This window comes from Gallinula chloropus (assembly GCF_964237585.1).
Source record: "Gallinula chloropus genome assembly, chromosome: 9".
In the NCBI taxonomy this organism is placed as follows: Eukaryota; Metazoa; Chordata; class Aves; order Gruiformes; family Rallidae; genus Gallinula; species Gallinula chloropus.
Window position 1 is genome coordinate 22975402 of NC_140094.1, and position 16009 is coordinate 22991410.

Here is a 16009-nt window from a genome sequence, read left to right on the forward strand (position 1 = left end):
TAAAAAGCATACAGGCAAATAAGACTGAGGACCACTTAAAGTAAGAAAAACTGAACTGCTACACACAACATAACTTTTTAGTTCCACAACAGAGGCTTCTGAAAGCTAAACAGTAACATTGTTCTTGCTTCAGGAAATGAATGTGGTCATTTATTTTTACTCCTGTACAGGGCTTCCACTTTTGCCATCAGATCAACCACGTCCTTCTGCTGCTGCTGTCTACGCTAAATAGTGAGGGAGTGGAAGTGTGTACAAAGCAAGTATAACTTTATACTATCCATAGGTTTTTGTTTGAAGGTAATTAAGGAGTAAAGACTTTCTCATAATAGGTTAGCCCTATGTAGTCCCAGTTGCCCAAAATGCCATCTCAGAGTGTCCTCTGCTTTGCAAGAAACCAGTCAGTTCTCTGGGTGACTATAATGGCAGCAATCAGTTATTTATACACCAAACGAGTACGGATACAGCTTTGAATAAGCATCCAATTTATCTCCTGATGTAGAGCAAGTTACTTTCCTCAGGTAACTACCACTGCACTTAGGTAACCATACATTCAAAGAACTGCCTTTAGCATCCATAACACTTGAGTGGAAACATATTTTTGCTAGTCTTAAAAGCCAGTCTCTGCATACGCTCCTCATCCTGAACTATTCAACTAAGATGCCCTGCTAGCTCTCTTGCCCCTAATGTGATAAGGCATCAGCCTAGAAGTCACTAAGAGCAGCAGCAAGCAGAGTCTCTGCTTTTAGCTTGGTTAAATAGCTACAAAAGTTTCTTGGACTAATTCTGTTGCCTTGATCTGTCAGAATTATTTTGAGTATTCTGGGGCCATTTGAAGATGTAAGGGGACAAGTTTCATTGACCTGTGGTTCTCATATATGTGCACAATCTATGCCAGAAGTGGCAAGAGTTGTGAAAATACTCTCTAGACAAATGTGCCAGCACTTCAAAATCTTTCCTCAAACAGTAAATGGTGGTTAAATAAGCTTTTGATTTTAAAAAAAATCTGATTCTGGTATCTTCAGTGAAAATAGTTACAGTTCAGCCAAGTCCACAGCAACTGAAAACAATTTCATCTAACAGGGTAGAATGACAAGCCCACAAGCCCAGCTTCTGTTAAACACTAATGGAAGTGCTTCAATACTTTTAGCAGAGTCTGGGCCTAAAGCTTCTTAATGCCTATCATATTTTCTAATAAGCTGTTTCCTTAAATAACTGCAAAAGCCCAAACTACATATTAAAGCAATTCTTTCTTACAGGTGTTGTTAATCTTCATCTATTCGATCTCAAGTTCTCAGTCACATTCTGCCTGTGAAGCTGTTCCTCTCCACAGTCATTCTACAGCTGAACAGCTTTATTCTTCCCTCTCTCGGTGCCTCCAGCGTAGCACCATATTTCTAACATAAAGGTACGGACAGCCAAATACACGACAAAATGAAGCGCAGCTTCCACAGGGTTTGGGGTTTGTTTTGGCATGTAACATTCTCTTACCTGTTATCGTGTCTAATATTTTTTGTATCACACAAAAGATACTCTTGCTAAAAGCTCAAATTACTGTTACCAAACTATTTCAGTACTTCATGTCTTTGATGCTACAAAACAGTGAAGATATCCATGCATGCAAATTTCTTCAATCTGAATCTACTACCATTTAAAACATGCCTGCTACATCGCTCTCTTCAAGCCAGTACTTTTTACTCCCTTCTTCCACTCCTAACTGTGTGGCAAAACTGCACCATGTTAATACTCATCCATTTTTTTTTTAGCGCAACACCATTTATTTTCATTTCATCCAACACAAATTCTGGCTATTTTGGTCTAACTCCTCCTTTTCATTCAAGTTTACAGCCCTAACCCAGAACTGTCATTTACAACAAAGCATGAGAAAGTTGGGATTGTTTGGGGGTTTTTTTAATGCAGGTTTGGAATTTTATATTGATGTAGCTTTTATCCCTCATTTGGACATCTATAATGAACGCTATAAAAAGGTGAAAAACTTCCAAACTTAACTCAAACTGCAGAAAGTAGATAAACAAGGAAGAACTACATGTTGGCCTTGCACAATGAAGCCTTCTTGCGTTTGTAGTTGAGTAGGTGATTTTTCTATGCAAGTGTCAACAACAGAGCTATTCAGAGATATTACACTGCAGATTTTTACAATGTAGCTGCTGCTTTTTTCCAGTAAACAGTCACAAGCTGTTCCAGACACGGAACAGCAGTCAACACGTCCATGTGACTCCAACAGTCAAAGAATGATCTCAGGAGAGGAGAGCAGTTTCTTTCAATTCTGACAGGAAACCAGAAGCAAAATTACAGGTTGCCACCCATATATATAAAGCCTAGTACTGTTCAATACAAATATTTCTACATCAAATACGCACATCACAAAAATAACACCAGAGACTGAAGGACCTATCTAGCTGTCCACTTAACACGCAGCCCTGAGAAACTATTGAACTCCAGGAAATCCTGCTAAAACTCACAAAAAATACAGGCCACTTAACTGCTTCATGTTTGGGATGTGAAGAGAATTCACAGTGTGTATATCCAATCCACCATAATACGTGACCCACCACAGCCCAGATCAAATTCAGAAAGCAGAGCAGAGGATGTGGAGACAGCAGAGGCGTGACTGAGACTGCTGAACTGGGGAAGCAGCAGCAGCAGCCGGCGGCAGGCAGCAGGTACCACAGCTGCTGTGAAACCACTGGACTCTCTCTCCAGCCCGCAGTCATACTAAGTGGCACTGGTCTAGGCTTCAGGGCAATTTATTTCTGTGGTTTCAAAATGCAATCCCTAGCCACTAACATCCTAAAAATAAAGGATGTTCTGCCCTATTTGACCTGCTACTGAACAGTATTTTTGTCAGGTTTTGGTGCCATGCCTCACAGGATCAAGCTTAATTTCTTTGTTCATCGTAGCAAGTTACAAATTCCTACCTTAACATCAGAAATTCTGGATCTAATAACCTGCATACGTGCAGATCACACAAAAGATCTAAGCAAGTTTCTTAGCTTTTTTGTGTATTTAGCGTCAGCTTTACCACTAATTTTTAATCAATAATAGGGCAATCAGACAATAAGTACAAGTGACAGATCTGAAACACTAAGCAAAAGCTGCTAGAATTAGCACTGCACTAGGACTTGCAATTGGATGAATTATTCAGTAATTTCTCTAGGGACAATCTGGATTCTTTACAGCGGTAGGAGATGCATAAATAATCATCTTTCACCTATATAGCCAGCTCTCATGCTTGCTATTTTAGGATTCTGTATTAGCTTAGCTTAAACTTAAACATGCCAACAAAGAGAGACCTCAAGTCATTTCCAGGTTTTCAGTCGCTCACTGAAGCGGTTGCCAAGCCCTTCCATCCAAAAGAATTTCTAGCAGAGTTTTGCTGCCTAAGAATATAGAAAGAATACAGCAGAACTGCTTACCTTAAACCCCTAGTTTTCAAGGACAAACATTGATCAAAAAGCACCTAGAACCACAACCTTACTAATGTATGAGGTGAAGCAGACAGAAGGAGCAGCATTCAACAAATCTGACTGAACACAAAACGACTTCAGAATGAAATAAAGTAACTGAGACACAACTATACATTATTGTGTATATACATACACACACAGCGCACACACAGACATGCATGTATACAAATGCTAAAATGCTAACACGCGGTATTTCTAGCACACTTAGAACCTGATACTTACTAGAAGCAATGAATGGCTGACATCAGACTCCATAAATGAGGAATGCAACTCCTACCGGCTCAAGAGGCTTGCAGGTACCCTACACACTGCTGGGAAACCTTTCCAATGCTGTACTAGAAGCACAGATTTATTAGTATAAACTGTCTTTAATGTGTTCTGAAGTTCTAAACGAAATCTAAATGAGTTTAGTGTACTTTCAAGTTCTAGTAGACATAAGGACAATAAGGATCAAGTACTTCATGCTGTCATATAATTCCTACTAAATTCATTAGAACCTAGCACCTGACTACACTTAGGAATCTGTTTCTCATTTACAATGCTGGTAACGATTACACCCAATTAAGACAACAGAAAAACTGTTTGTGTGAAAGAGTCGAAAGTTCACAGCAGAAGAACTGAAGTTAATGCAAGTAGTCATTTACACAATTAAAAAATGCCGAGTAATGAGTTGCATTTAGAAAGATCTACACTTAAAACTGCTCCAAAATGACTGGCAAATAATTTGGCCAATTTCTGAGAAAGAATATTCAATAAAAACATCACTAGTAACTGAAATCTAGAACATCCTCACTGCTTGAGCTGCCTTTTCTTCATGGTTCTCTTGTGGAGAGAATACCAAAACTGTATTGGTTTATTAGTATGCTCTGAGCATTTAGACGTAAATGTCTCTAATCCGCTTGTAAATGAATCTTCTGTTTAGTGTGCTCAGCCATTTCCAAACTTAGGAAAAAAGTATTTGTAAACACATGAAATAATTGCGTTTAATCTCTTTTCTGATTTTTGGGGCTCTTATAATGTATTTGAAGTATGTGCAGACAAAAAGCTGTGTAAATATCACCCAATTTTTTTTTCTCATCCCAACTGGTTTCCAATAATTTCACAGTTACTTTAAAAACTAGACATTTTCTGTGCATCTGCAGAAGTAAAAAAGTAAAAGCAAACTAAAAATGTTGCTCAAAAATTACAGCACAAAACTGTGACTATCAAGGAATCAAATCCAATTTGGATATATTCTATTTGCATTCATTTTTAAGGGGAGTTCTATATTCAACATTCATCCCCACCTCAAGCTAGTGATGCTGGCACTGTAATTTGTGAAAGACTGCTGGTCACAACAGAGAATTGATTCAGTTGAAAATAATTCTGAGCATGTATTTTTCTCTCCCTTTTTTGTCAGTCCTGATTTTATGAGAATTAACTCTCGGATCTAGCTTGTTCTTTGGTCACACACAAAAGCATCAGCACCAAGTAGCTAGTAGGAACACACACCCGTGATGAGTAAAACAGGTTAATGAACAGTTTGTCTTGGCATCAGTATGTATTTTTAGGCCACATTAAAATAACCCTATCACCAAATGCCCCCCTCAATAGTTTTAGCACCAATTTGGCCAGAGTTCTGTAATGTGAACAACTGACAGATCACTTAGAAGGGAGAGTGTTTTTTTTCGCATAGATTTAGTCTGGCTACATAAAAGCCCAACTTTGCCTAAACAATATAATCAGTAAGCATTTGAGAGGATTGTGGTTTTCAGCCTGTTATTTTATAACTATGCCACCAATACAAGTTACAGATGCTGTTCTGATCTTGTAATATACCACTGTGTCTACCTTAAATTACTCAGGTTTGTCTTAATAAATAAATCAACATAGAAACACGTGTTCCTTAGAAATTAGTTTGCTGAAGACTTACTTCATTAGAAGTAAAAATAATTGCAGAAGACAAAACCCCCAAGTAGTTTGGTTAGCTGGCAATTCAGAATCTACACTAACATTTTATCTCCTTTTCTGGACTTTAATGACTTGTGGCAATATGCACCTGTGGCACAGAGGGCAGAAAGCAATCACTTCGGAACTGCTATGTTGAATGCACATGCAGAAACATTAAATCTTTATTTAAAAATCATCTTCATCCTTCTACATTTAAAGAACAATTTCTACCTGCTGCAAACAGGCAAGTATTTTTATAGATATTTACAACAACTTAAAATATATTTCCAGTCAGAAACTAAGAAATACCTTCTAAGTACTCATATTCATAACTAAGAAGGTAGAACAAACTGAATCCATCAAGCAAAACCCACTTCTAAGACTGTTTCTGGAATTTAAAAGTCTACACAAAGACTGCCTTGGTAGTACTTACATAATCCCAATCTGTAAAAAAAGCAAAACCAAAACAACCAGTTAACTCAACCCAAAGCATGCCTGAAAAAATTACAAGTCAAAAAACCAAAAAAGCTATAACAGAAAAGAGTATTTACTGTATATTTACTGTAATGCTTCATTTATTCTAAATATAAGTAAAACACATGGTTCATTTTTATACTTCTTGAAGTATGAAAAATTAGTTTGCAGAAAGCTGCTGTTTCAGATTTCAAATCTAGAATTTTAAACTCTTATAATTTATTTAAATAAAACTTTTCAGTCGTCTTGCTATAGACCAAAAAAACCCCAAAACAAAACAACCCAAACCAAACAACAAACCCACAACTTCAGAAGAGCTTCAGGGGATTGTATTACTTCCCAAACTGCCACTGATTTTCTAATCTGTCCACACTGAAATCCTAAATGCCAAGCAATTGTTTGACACAGATTCCTCAAAAGGAATTGAAATTACAAAGCTATTTCATTTAGTTGATAATATTACATCCTAACATCTGAATTTCAAATAAGAAACCTTGTGCAGGCAAATGTCATCTTAATCAGCTGCAGAGTGACTGAGAGAGGCTTGGCACTCTCATTTCCACCTTCCACAGCTAGCAGTGAAAATGAGAATCAGTGCACTTGCAAATGAGAATCAGTGACTGCTCTGGAAACAGTTGGAAACTGTCTTCGATATGGGTTCTGGTCAGTTCTCTTCACCATTGATAGGCTATAGCTACTAACCATCAACAGATGAATATCCTTCACAGATCAAGCAATACCTACTTGAACATGAACACTCATTCCAGAAACATACACAGAAAAAAAGGCACTGACAGCAACAGCTTTATTCACACCAAGCAATTACACCACCTCAGTTTCCCTTTTTAGCTGCTGAACCAAAATGATTCCTGGTGCACAAGAAAGGCAGACCTGACAAATCTCTGGGGTTACACATTAATGTCACTAATTTTGGCATCACGCTCTCATGCTGCAACCCCATGACCTCTGTTCTCCAGCCCTGGGAAACCAGAAGCCAAATGCAAGCGCCAGTCACAAGAAGTGGGAGTTCAAAGCAGCAGGAGTGAACATACCTGGGGTACTAATGCACGAGGGTGCCTCACCAAAAAAGCGTGCTTTCCTTCTCCTATCACAAGATGTGTTGCAGCTGCTCTGGAACACATGACTTAATGTACTAAGGATTTGCAGAAAACAAGAAAAAAATACAGGGAAGGGAGCTGGGAGTTAACTTGCAAGAGAATCGGACACTTCTTAAAGCTTAAAAGTTTCCATGATTCAGCCTTAAAGACCTTCCTATGTTAAACTTCTCCAGTCAGTTGCCTATCCAAGGGCACATATATACGAAAAAGTAAACCAAAACAAAAAAAGCAGTTGGTAAAGCAAATTAGATCAACATTATTAGATATAAGATTAATATATCCAATAAAGAAAAAAAAAAAGTCTTGAACAGAGTATGTAATTCCACTTCAATAAGAATGCAACACAACTAGAATCTGTTCAGAGGTAGTAAGACATGACTAACGGTGTGGGAAGCCTTCTTAAGACCAACTGAGACAACAAGGGAACTAGAGGGAAGCAAAACAGCAAACACATGACACAAGTCTGAAAATCACAGATCACATGGAATGGGGGATCCACTTGGATCTCCCTGCTATGACACTATAAGAGGAAAGTCCCCATGCCACGCATTGAAGGAAGCAGAGAGGGCAGAGCAAGCAGCTGGGAGTGCTGTTTGTTCTGATTTTCCTCCTACGTTTCTAGTGGCAGCCACCAGCAGAAGAGGTGACATCTGACCCAGTCCACCATACTTGTGACCTGTTTATAAACCCACCATGGGTATGACCGCACACCAATGATGGCACTAAAGCTGACATGAGGTATAGTGCAGACACGAGACAGCACCGGCATTCCTTTCATTTTTCTTAACAAGAGTGAGTCAGAGATGACATAGTATCACTTCAGTTTACTTCCACAGCTCCATGTATAAACTTCTAAACCAGACCCAACTAAGCCATTTCTAGCTGTTTCCTAAGAACTCACAGGTATCAACAACTAAACAGGCTCTACAGGTTGAAAGTTAATTCCAGTGTCAATTCCAATTTTTTTTTTTTTTAAATGAAAGCATCTTTTTGTAACCTGTTCCATATTATTTCTATGTTTGGAACTCCCTCTCCTAACCTCCATGGCACAGAAGTTAGACAGTAATGGTATTTAGCTACTTTGGAATTTCAAGTTTTAACAAGCTACTCCCTCAATTAAGAATCAAAAGCTCAGTACAACTATCGGCAGTTTTCAAACATTACTAAAGCCAGTAACTCCTTGTGCTGATATAATTTAATTCCAAAAATAACTTAAAAACTCTGCCAATTAAATAAGCATAATCAACATTCAGCCGATCAGGTTTACGTGTGTTCCTGAGAGCAAAAGCAGCTTTTAAGGATAGCATATTAGGAATATCATACTCAAACTGTACTTGCAAGGGAGTACAACCCAGCCCTCATATAATTAAATGAGTTGGAATTTGGCCAGAAGTTGGGTTCTGACAAATCCAAAAGTCAGCCTATCCAACAGTACAACGTGTACTTGTTTATATACTTTGCTGCTGCACCATTTGATGACAGAAACCAGAGAATGTGTTGAGGCCGGTGCTTAACTTTAAACAGGAAGAGTTTCATTTAAGTAATTTAAAACACAGCACTTGTAAACTCCCTCCCACCCTCACATAGCCAGATGCTGACAAAAATGAAAAGATTTTGTCAGAGCTACTCTGGCTGTACAGAGCAGAGAATTTAGTTATAAAATAATTCAAAATAACACTTTAGAATGATATGGAGGTGGAAACTTCAATTCTGTGGTGACTCATACTCTTGCAGTTGGTTTCTATAAAACTTGGGACAGTTTACTACAAATGTCCCAGAAGCCATCAAATGCTGATTTCAAAGATAATACAGACAAGGGAAATGATGCAAACACAGGATAAATACAAGCCAGTTGAGAAAAACAAACCCAGTCAGCACCATTTCCAGTGCACACTGGAGTTTCACAAATAACAAATGAACCACACTGCAAAAAGTTACTGCACATTAGCTGTTTTCTGTAAGTGCTCATGCCCATGTGCCACAGCAAAGGCAAGATGTGCTGCAGTTTGAGAAAGTCGATCTGGGACTGCCCTGCATTTTCTGTGGAACGCCTCAGAGAAGAACATGCAGTCACTTCCTCGTGAGTCAAAGACCTTGGATGAGTATCAACTGCAACACAACTAGTATGATGCCAAGTGGCAAGAAGAAGTTTTGCAAGCATAAAAAAATAACTGTATTTCAAATGCTGAGCAATCTTAGCTATGTATTTTAAGGTATTTATGCCTCAAGCAAAATCTGTACCATTGTTTCACTAAGCATAATCAGTTGTTGTTTACTCTTTCAGTTCAGCCTCTCCTGCAGTAATTCAGCCTCTGAAGGTACCTCACTGAACTGTATCGTGTATGAATTAGTACTTCACTAATTAACAACAGTCCCATATGAAGCACTGACAGATTTTTTTAAAAGAGTAACTTGTTTATTCTACTGGTCACTTCTAAAGTTAATGTTTTCAGCAGCTTATGAAGACACAATAGCGATGGCTCCCTACGTGTGTGTGTGTGTAAACTTGTATTTCTTAACATATACAGTGGATTCTAAGAAAAAGGGCACTATGTAACTGTTAGACCATTAGACGTGGCAAGCCAAATGTGTTACTGTGATGTACAGTTTGCAATGAAAGTAACCCTGAAAACAGTAGATTGCTCCTTTGGTACCTGAAAGGTATCAAAGCATCAATTAACAGATTATTTCTTATCTAAAATATGGAAGTCATGAATACCCTGTATTCTTATAAACAGGTATTATAAAAACATTGCTTTTCTCATCTACACAGTAAAAAGGTAAATCTGCATAGGTCTGAAGACATGCAAATTCGAAAATTACACAGTAGCTGCATATTCAGTAAGATGGCATTATAATTTTTCCAACACAGACAACAATGAAACCTACTGAAAATTCTATTAATATTCTCCTTTGAAGACTACAACACATGTTGTAGTAGTTGGTTCTACACACAGGCAAAGATCTGACTATCTCCCCCCCAAAAAATTTAGTAGTCATCTTCTAAAAAGGTGTCATAAACAATACAAAACCTACACTGGTTTCATTTCAAACACTTGCAGTAAAAACATAACACTCTTCCACACACACTAAAGCATTACACAGGCAAAAGTGCCTAAGTATTTATTTATAATTAGATTTTTGCACTTAGAAGTTATATGCCCTTAAGAAACATGCTAAAATTGAATTTACCAAAATCAATAATCACAGGAAAATAGGGAAAACTGTTTACATTTGACAAATTCCATTGTAAGAAGCAAAAAGCAGAGATATATCCTTATTGAGGCCTCTGTCAAATTAGTGATTCATGCCTACCTGGCAAAAGTACCGGTTCCAGTTTTTTAATCCTTGGTTCTGACATTATATGGTCATCAGCCTGAAGGAAGAAAACACAAACAAAACACCAACCTTTACTACAGTCAGCCACAAGTGTAGTGTATTTGGATAAGGGGGAAAATTCTTCTTTTAACTTAAAAAACTAGGATCCAATCTTAGCAACAGCTTCCTGTAAAAATGTAACACTTCTGTGTACATTTAGTTTTGTACCAGAAGAATAAATATATTGAAAGCGCTAATATTTAACTAGTGGTGTAACCTCAGCTATAACAAGTCACACGATGAACAAAACCCAGTTTGGTTTGACATGCTATAAAGGCTCAAGTCCCACAACAAGCTTTGTGCAGATACAGATGCTCAAGTTTGCCCAAAACTCTGTACCAACATTTAATGTGCATGACTTTCCAACACAGGCAAAAATTTTCCAAAAAGCCAAGGCCTACCTAGAGCACGTGCCACCTTGCATTTGAATTCCAAACCTTAAACATCTTTCTACAAAAAGACTGGAACCTTCAGAGAAATAACTTTAATGGCTGTGGCTCCTGCCAGATAGTGCATCAACATTTCACTTTCACTGAGAAATTGTGAAAAGGAACAAAAGAGTCACCATGTCAGACGTGTTGCTAAAAGAGGCCCTGCCTTGACAGAATGTGTTTTCTATTTATTTAAGACAAGCGCACACCCAGACCGCACAAACCCCCACTAGTTCTACTAGCTACATTTGATATTGTGTGCTCTCCACATACTTGATTTTCTTGTATATGGCGTCAGCCGAGCGTACGGGGACCCAGCGGCCACGGCAGTGTTTTAACCGTTCGCGCTGCAGACCAGCACCAGCTGTTTTCTTCTCAGAAAGCGTCCCAGTCTCACCCAGCACAAAGAGCACCGCAAGCCCCCAACACCTGAAGCGTTACTCGTCACTTTACAAAATAACCTCACAGTGGCCGGCTCTAATCAACCCAAGGCTTTATTCTGATGCAAGTTCTGCTCCTCGACCAAAGTCCGGGCTTGTCACCAGCACAGACTCACTTTATGGCCGTGTGCGGCTTCAAAGAGCCGGAGGCCAACAGGCTGTACTTCACACCGCCTGCACGGCTTTTGTTTCCCCGTGCCACGGAGGATTTCTAGAGGCTCTTCGAAGCTCCTCCAGAGACACGCAGGTGCTGGCTTACCAACCCGCAAGGCCGGCGGCTTCGAGGCGAGCGGGGAAGAAGCCCCGGGCACCCCGCGGGCCCCGCTCCGGGCCGGCCCAGCCGCCGCCGCGCCGGCGGAGCAGCGTGAGCGGCGGCACCTCGGCGGGGCCCGGGCAGGGAGAGCCGAGCAGGTCGCTAATGGAAGTAAAAGGCTGTTACCTGAGGCAGCGGCAGAAGGTAGGACTTGAAGGTGGGCTTGGGCTGCTTGAGAGAAAACATTGTCGCTGCCGGCGGGGGCCCCGGCGGGCAGGGAGGGAGCAGCGGGCCGGGCCCAGGAGGCCCCGTCCCGCGGGGGCAGGGTGTCGACGCCCGCCGGCTCAGGCCCGGCACCCCGCAGCCGCTCGGGGCTGCGCGCTACCCAGTCACACGGCGGCGGCCCCGGCGGGCGGAGGCGGCCCCAGCGCACCCTCCTTCCCCAAGGGAGGAGTCAGCCGCCTGGGCAGGCCCGACCTGGGGCTGCCGCAACCCCTCATGGAGCCCCCCCTCGCCGGCTCCCTCCGCCTCCCTGCGAGGGCGGATGCCTGCCGGCCCAGCGGCTCTCTATCGCCGGCGGCGGGCAGGCAGCGGCCCCGGCGAGCAGAGGGCTGAGGCGGGTTCTGCCGGGGCGGCCATCTTGGGGGGCGGGGGGGGGAGGGGGGAAGGCGGGAGGAGCGGCCTGTGTACGGCGGCGCGGAGGGCCCAAGCGGCTGCGGTCCAGCGGGTACCAGCAGCCCGCACCGACAATGAGCAATTAACGTTTTCTCTGCTCTTCGGGGACACTTCCCGTCACGGCAGCTGCAGCCAGCGCCGCTATTTCTGGCCAGGCTGACAGCGGGTTTAGCTTCAGAGTCTTGGCGATTCGCTGGGACCCCGGGTCACCCCCCGTCCCCTGCGCGGGGCGGAGCCGCCGGGGGCAGGCCGGGGCCCTGCGGGTGCGCGCTGTGGCTCAGGGGCGAGGTGGGCTCTGCCGAGCCCTGGGAGAAGAGCGATCGCCGCTGCAGGGCCCGGCGGGGCAGGGGTGTGACATGAGGGCGGCAGCAGAGGATTGCCGCGGTTGGGCTTCCAAGCTGCTTGGAGACTCGAAACCTTCACACGGGGCCTGCAAAGCCAGGCTTTTACCGCGACCCAGTAGCAAAAATCCAGCTCCAGCACGATCAACTATTGCTACCGCGTCCTCCTTAGCGTCACCTTTTACCTACGGTGCCTCGCGTTACAGCCGCGGGACCTACAGGGTCTGTGGGTGAATCCGCCGGGCTGCTGCCACGGTCACCCTGGTGCTGTGACCGTGCAGGAGGTGGATGCAGATCCAATGTCCCCGTAATTCCCTTCTCTACAGCTTTCCAGGCACTCATGGATCACTTATCTCTAGAACATGAAACTTTGCCTGCCGCAGTTGCCAAAATCTAACTGCTATCTATCACTTCTCTTAAGTAGGGAACTGAGTGACTGCTTGCATGCCTTTACTGGCCCTTAAAGGTGTTCATGTGAGTGCTGACTGCAATGAACTTGGCCTTTGCAGTGCAGAAAGCTCCTACAAGAAGTAACAGTTCAGATGAAAATGTGGTTTAATCGAGAGGCTCAGAGTGAGACCATATGGGTCCATCAGCTCTGAGATGTAAGGAAGGGGGAAGCTTGGGCTCTCTGGCTGGAAGTCCAAGCACTGCACGTTTAAATTGCAGTGCTGTTGTGAAAAGCACCAAACATAACTGTCATCTCTTGGTAAATATTAGATTACAAGAGTTGTGAGGATTTTAGTTGGAACTGGTCACAAGTTGCCACTGGAAGATGCAGTGGGAGGCGGAAGCCAATTTGACAGAAGTGAGTATTTTGGAGGAGCAAGTTAATTGTCACAACTTGCACTGGGATACAAGCAGGCTGTGCAGACAGGCAGAACAGGACAGGCAAGTAGGGCAGGGCAGGCAGACAGGGCAGACAAGGCATGAGGGCAGGTAGAGCGGGTCAGAGTAGGACAGGCAGGATAAATAGGGAAATCCTCTGGATCCCCTGACTCCTTTTTGGCAATGCACTCAACTGCCTGCCCATCTCCAGCCTCCTTGACGTGCCTCGCTTGCTTTTTCCAATCAGTTCTGCTAAAACAGAGGTTTCTGGGAATGCTTTTGTTCTATGAGAACAGTCTTAGAAGAATGGTGGGAAGTTAGCTATACAACAAAGCCAATGGATCTGAAAAGACTGAAGATGTCTATTTTTATTCTCATTAATTTAAAAAATACTTCTTTTTTAATGCAGCGTACTTATTTTCCTTGTTTCAACATTAAGTTATTCAGTGGTATCTCCTGCATGCTAGACCAGCCAGGACCCCTACATCTGTCTATTGTCACAGCCCTCCCAGAACTAGCTTGGCTTGCTCTGCTGGTGGTATCATACCCTAGGATACTGCTGTGTGTGGCAGTGTCCTGAGGCCTTTTTACATAGGTGCAAATTGTTTGCAACAGTGAAGATAATTATCTGCTTAGCTAGGGCTGTGGTGCATAACCTGCTGGATTTCCTGCCTGTCAGAATAGGTACCTTCCTAAACTTTCTGGTCCAACCTCACAAGACAGCTCTGTGGTTGGTGGAATACTTTGGCTTGTGCAATGCCTGAGGGCTGAGGTTAAATCAGAACAGATTCTCATAATGGTCCCTTTTGATCTCTCTACAGATTAGAGAACTGCTTTCGTTAGACAGGTTCCAGAACCGGTTAGACCACCATCTGCCACTGCTGCTACCCACATTGCTGAACTTGCCTCAGTGTAGATGATCTCTTCCAGGCCTGTATTTCCATGGCAACTTACATGTTTTCATAGCTTTCTGAAGAGAAGCTCAATTATTGGTTTGAAATCCAAGACACAGACATTCGTGTTGTCTGACGCGACAGCTCAGCTACGTGCCCAGAGCGACAGCAAGTATGTGGCAAGTCCGCCAAGGCGGGGACTCGCTGATGAGAGCCTGTTCTGTTCTTCATTGAAAGCGGTATGGTTTATTACTTTACCTGTGCACTCAACAGTCTGCACACCCAGGTGGCCTCAGCCTGCACTCTAAAGTGTGTGACTTGAGCTGGGGATTTGTAAGGAAGTCAGAGCTATGATCTCTTTTACCCTCGTAGACGAAAAACATTATGCCTTACCGTTGAAAAAAAAGAATTCTCCTTCCTTGATGAAGACACAGCAGAAGAGTATTTTGAATGTGATTATTTACATAAACCAGCAACTTTCATAGATGTGGACAAAGATATAGAAATTATGCAAAAGCTTTAGTTTCATGAGGTATGTCAGGAAAAAAGCCTTCTCTCCTTTTCAGGGCACATCTGTGGAGTTAGTATCTTCAGTATGAAGATTTAACGATGTTGAACTTTGTCATGCTACATAAGGTACCTTCCTGTTAATCATTACATGGATATTACTTGCCTAGAGCTATTTGGAGCTGTTCATTGGGAAATGTTCTGCCTTGGCTTGGGCTGTTTTACACAGGTTCTGACAGTGACTATCAGGTTACCAGTGCTCCTAAACTAGAACCCAGTTTGTTTCCATAGCCATTTTTGAAGGCTGTTGGTCTGCTCAAACAGTAGCTTGCTGAGCACAGCAGTCCAATTAGTGCAAGAAAAGGGAAATGCTTGCATCTAAATTAGTGCAGGATGAAGCACTGTGGGTTCAGAATGATTTTAATGTTGTTGAGAAAAAAAGGAGCAGGCAGATGAAAGCATACAACTGTAGATACAGGCAGTTAAGTATTCTGGCTGAACAACTGCAAAGACCCATTTTAAGCCTATTATCAAGACATACCTTACATCCATTGGAAAGATAGAGGGCATCAGCCATAAAGCAGCCATACCAAATTGTGTTCCTGCAGAGAAGGCTGGAAGTTGAAAAAAGCAAAAGAAGATTGAGGTTTTCAGGAAACGTGTAGTTCTTGTCTCACTTCTCCCAAGGCTTGTGGTTTGAGAGCCTGCAATCCACACTACTGCTATGAAATGGTTTTTGCAACTCCACCCCCCTGGAGCCAAAATGGGCATTAAATGGCCCTATCAACCAGGTCCATCTTGTTTGCCTTTCTGCCTGATGCTGGATCCCAGCTGTCCCTTTCTTTGTTTAGCTGAGAGCGCCATTTTTCTAATGACTAGGAAACTCAGGTGTAATTGTAGGATTTGAAGGCCAGTAAAGAAAAACAGTAAGTTGTCAGTAAACAAAAATGTCCCTACGTAAGCAAAGAATAAGGAAAAAAATCCCAACATTATCAACATCCTACTGGTCCTAGTGAAAGACCTGGGATGCTGACAGCTGGCAATATGGCAGTATTCACTCACTTTCCTTTTGTAGCCACTGACCATTAGGCCCAGAGGATCACTGGGAGCATGAGCATAACATTAAAATAAAAAGAGGTAGTAGGAACTGTACATTTATCAGTTTTACCTTTTTTTTTTCCTGTGGTAATATAGTAGTATTCTTTTCTCTCCTCTCCTCTTGTCTCTCCTCTCTTGTAATTCAATCTAGGCTAATAA

At 42.3% G+C, this 16009-nt stretch overlaps 1 protein-coding gene across 1 annotated transcript in view; it reads right to left on the reverse strand.

The window, feature by feature from the left end:
• The window catches only part of MTMR10 (myotubularin related protein 10), a 34899-nt gene extending 23079 nt beyond the window's left edge, over positions 1-11820 (reverse strand). The window contains exons 1-2 of the mRNA XM_084268362.1: positions 11695-11820; positions 10322-10382 (exon numbers count right to left, since the gene is read on the reverse strand). Coding sequence (XP_084124488.1) covers positions 10322-10382; positions 11695-11754 — 121 coding nt within the window. The 5' untranslated portion in view covers positions 11755-11820. The remainder of the gene's footprint in view (positions 1-10321; positions 10383-11694) is intronic.
• Positions 11821-16009: the final 4189 nt, after the last annotated feature.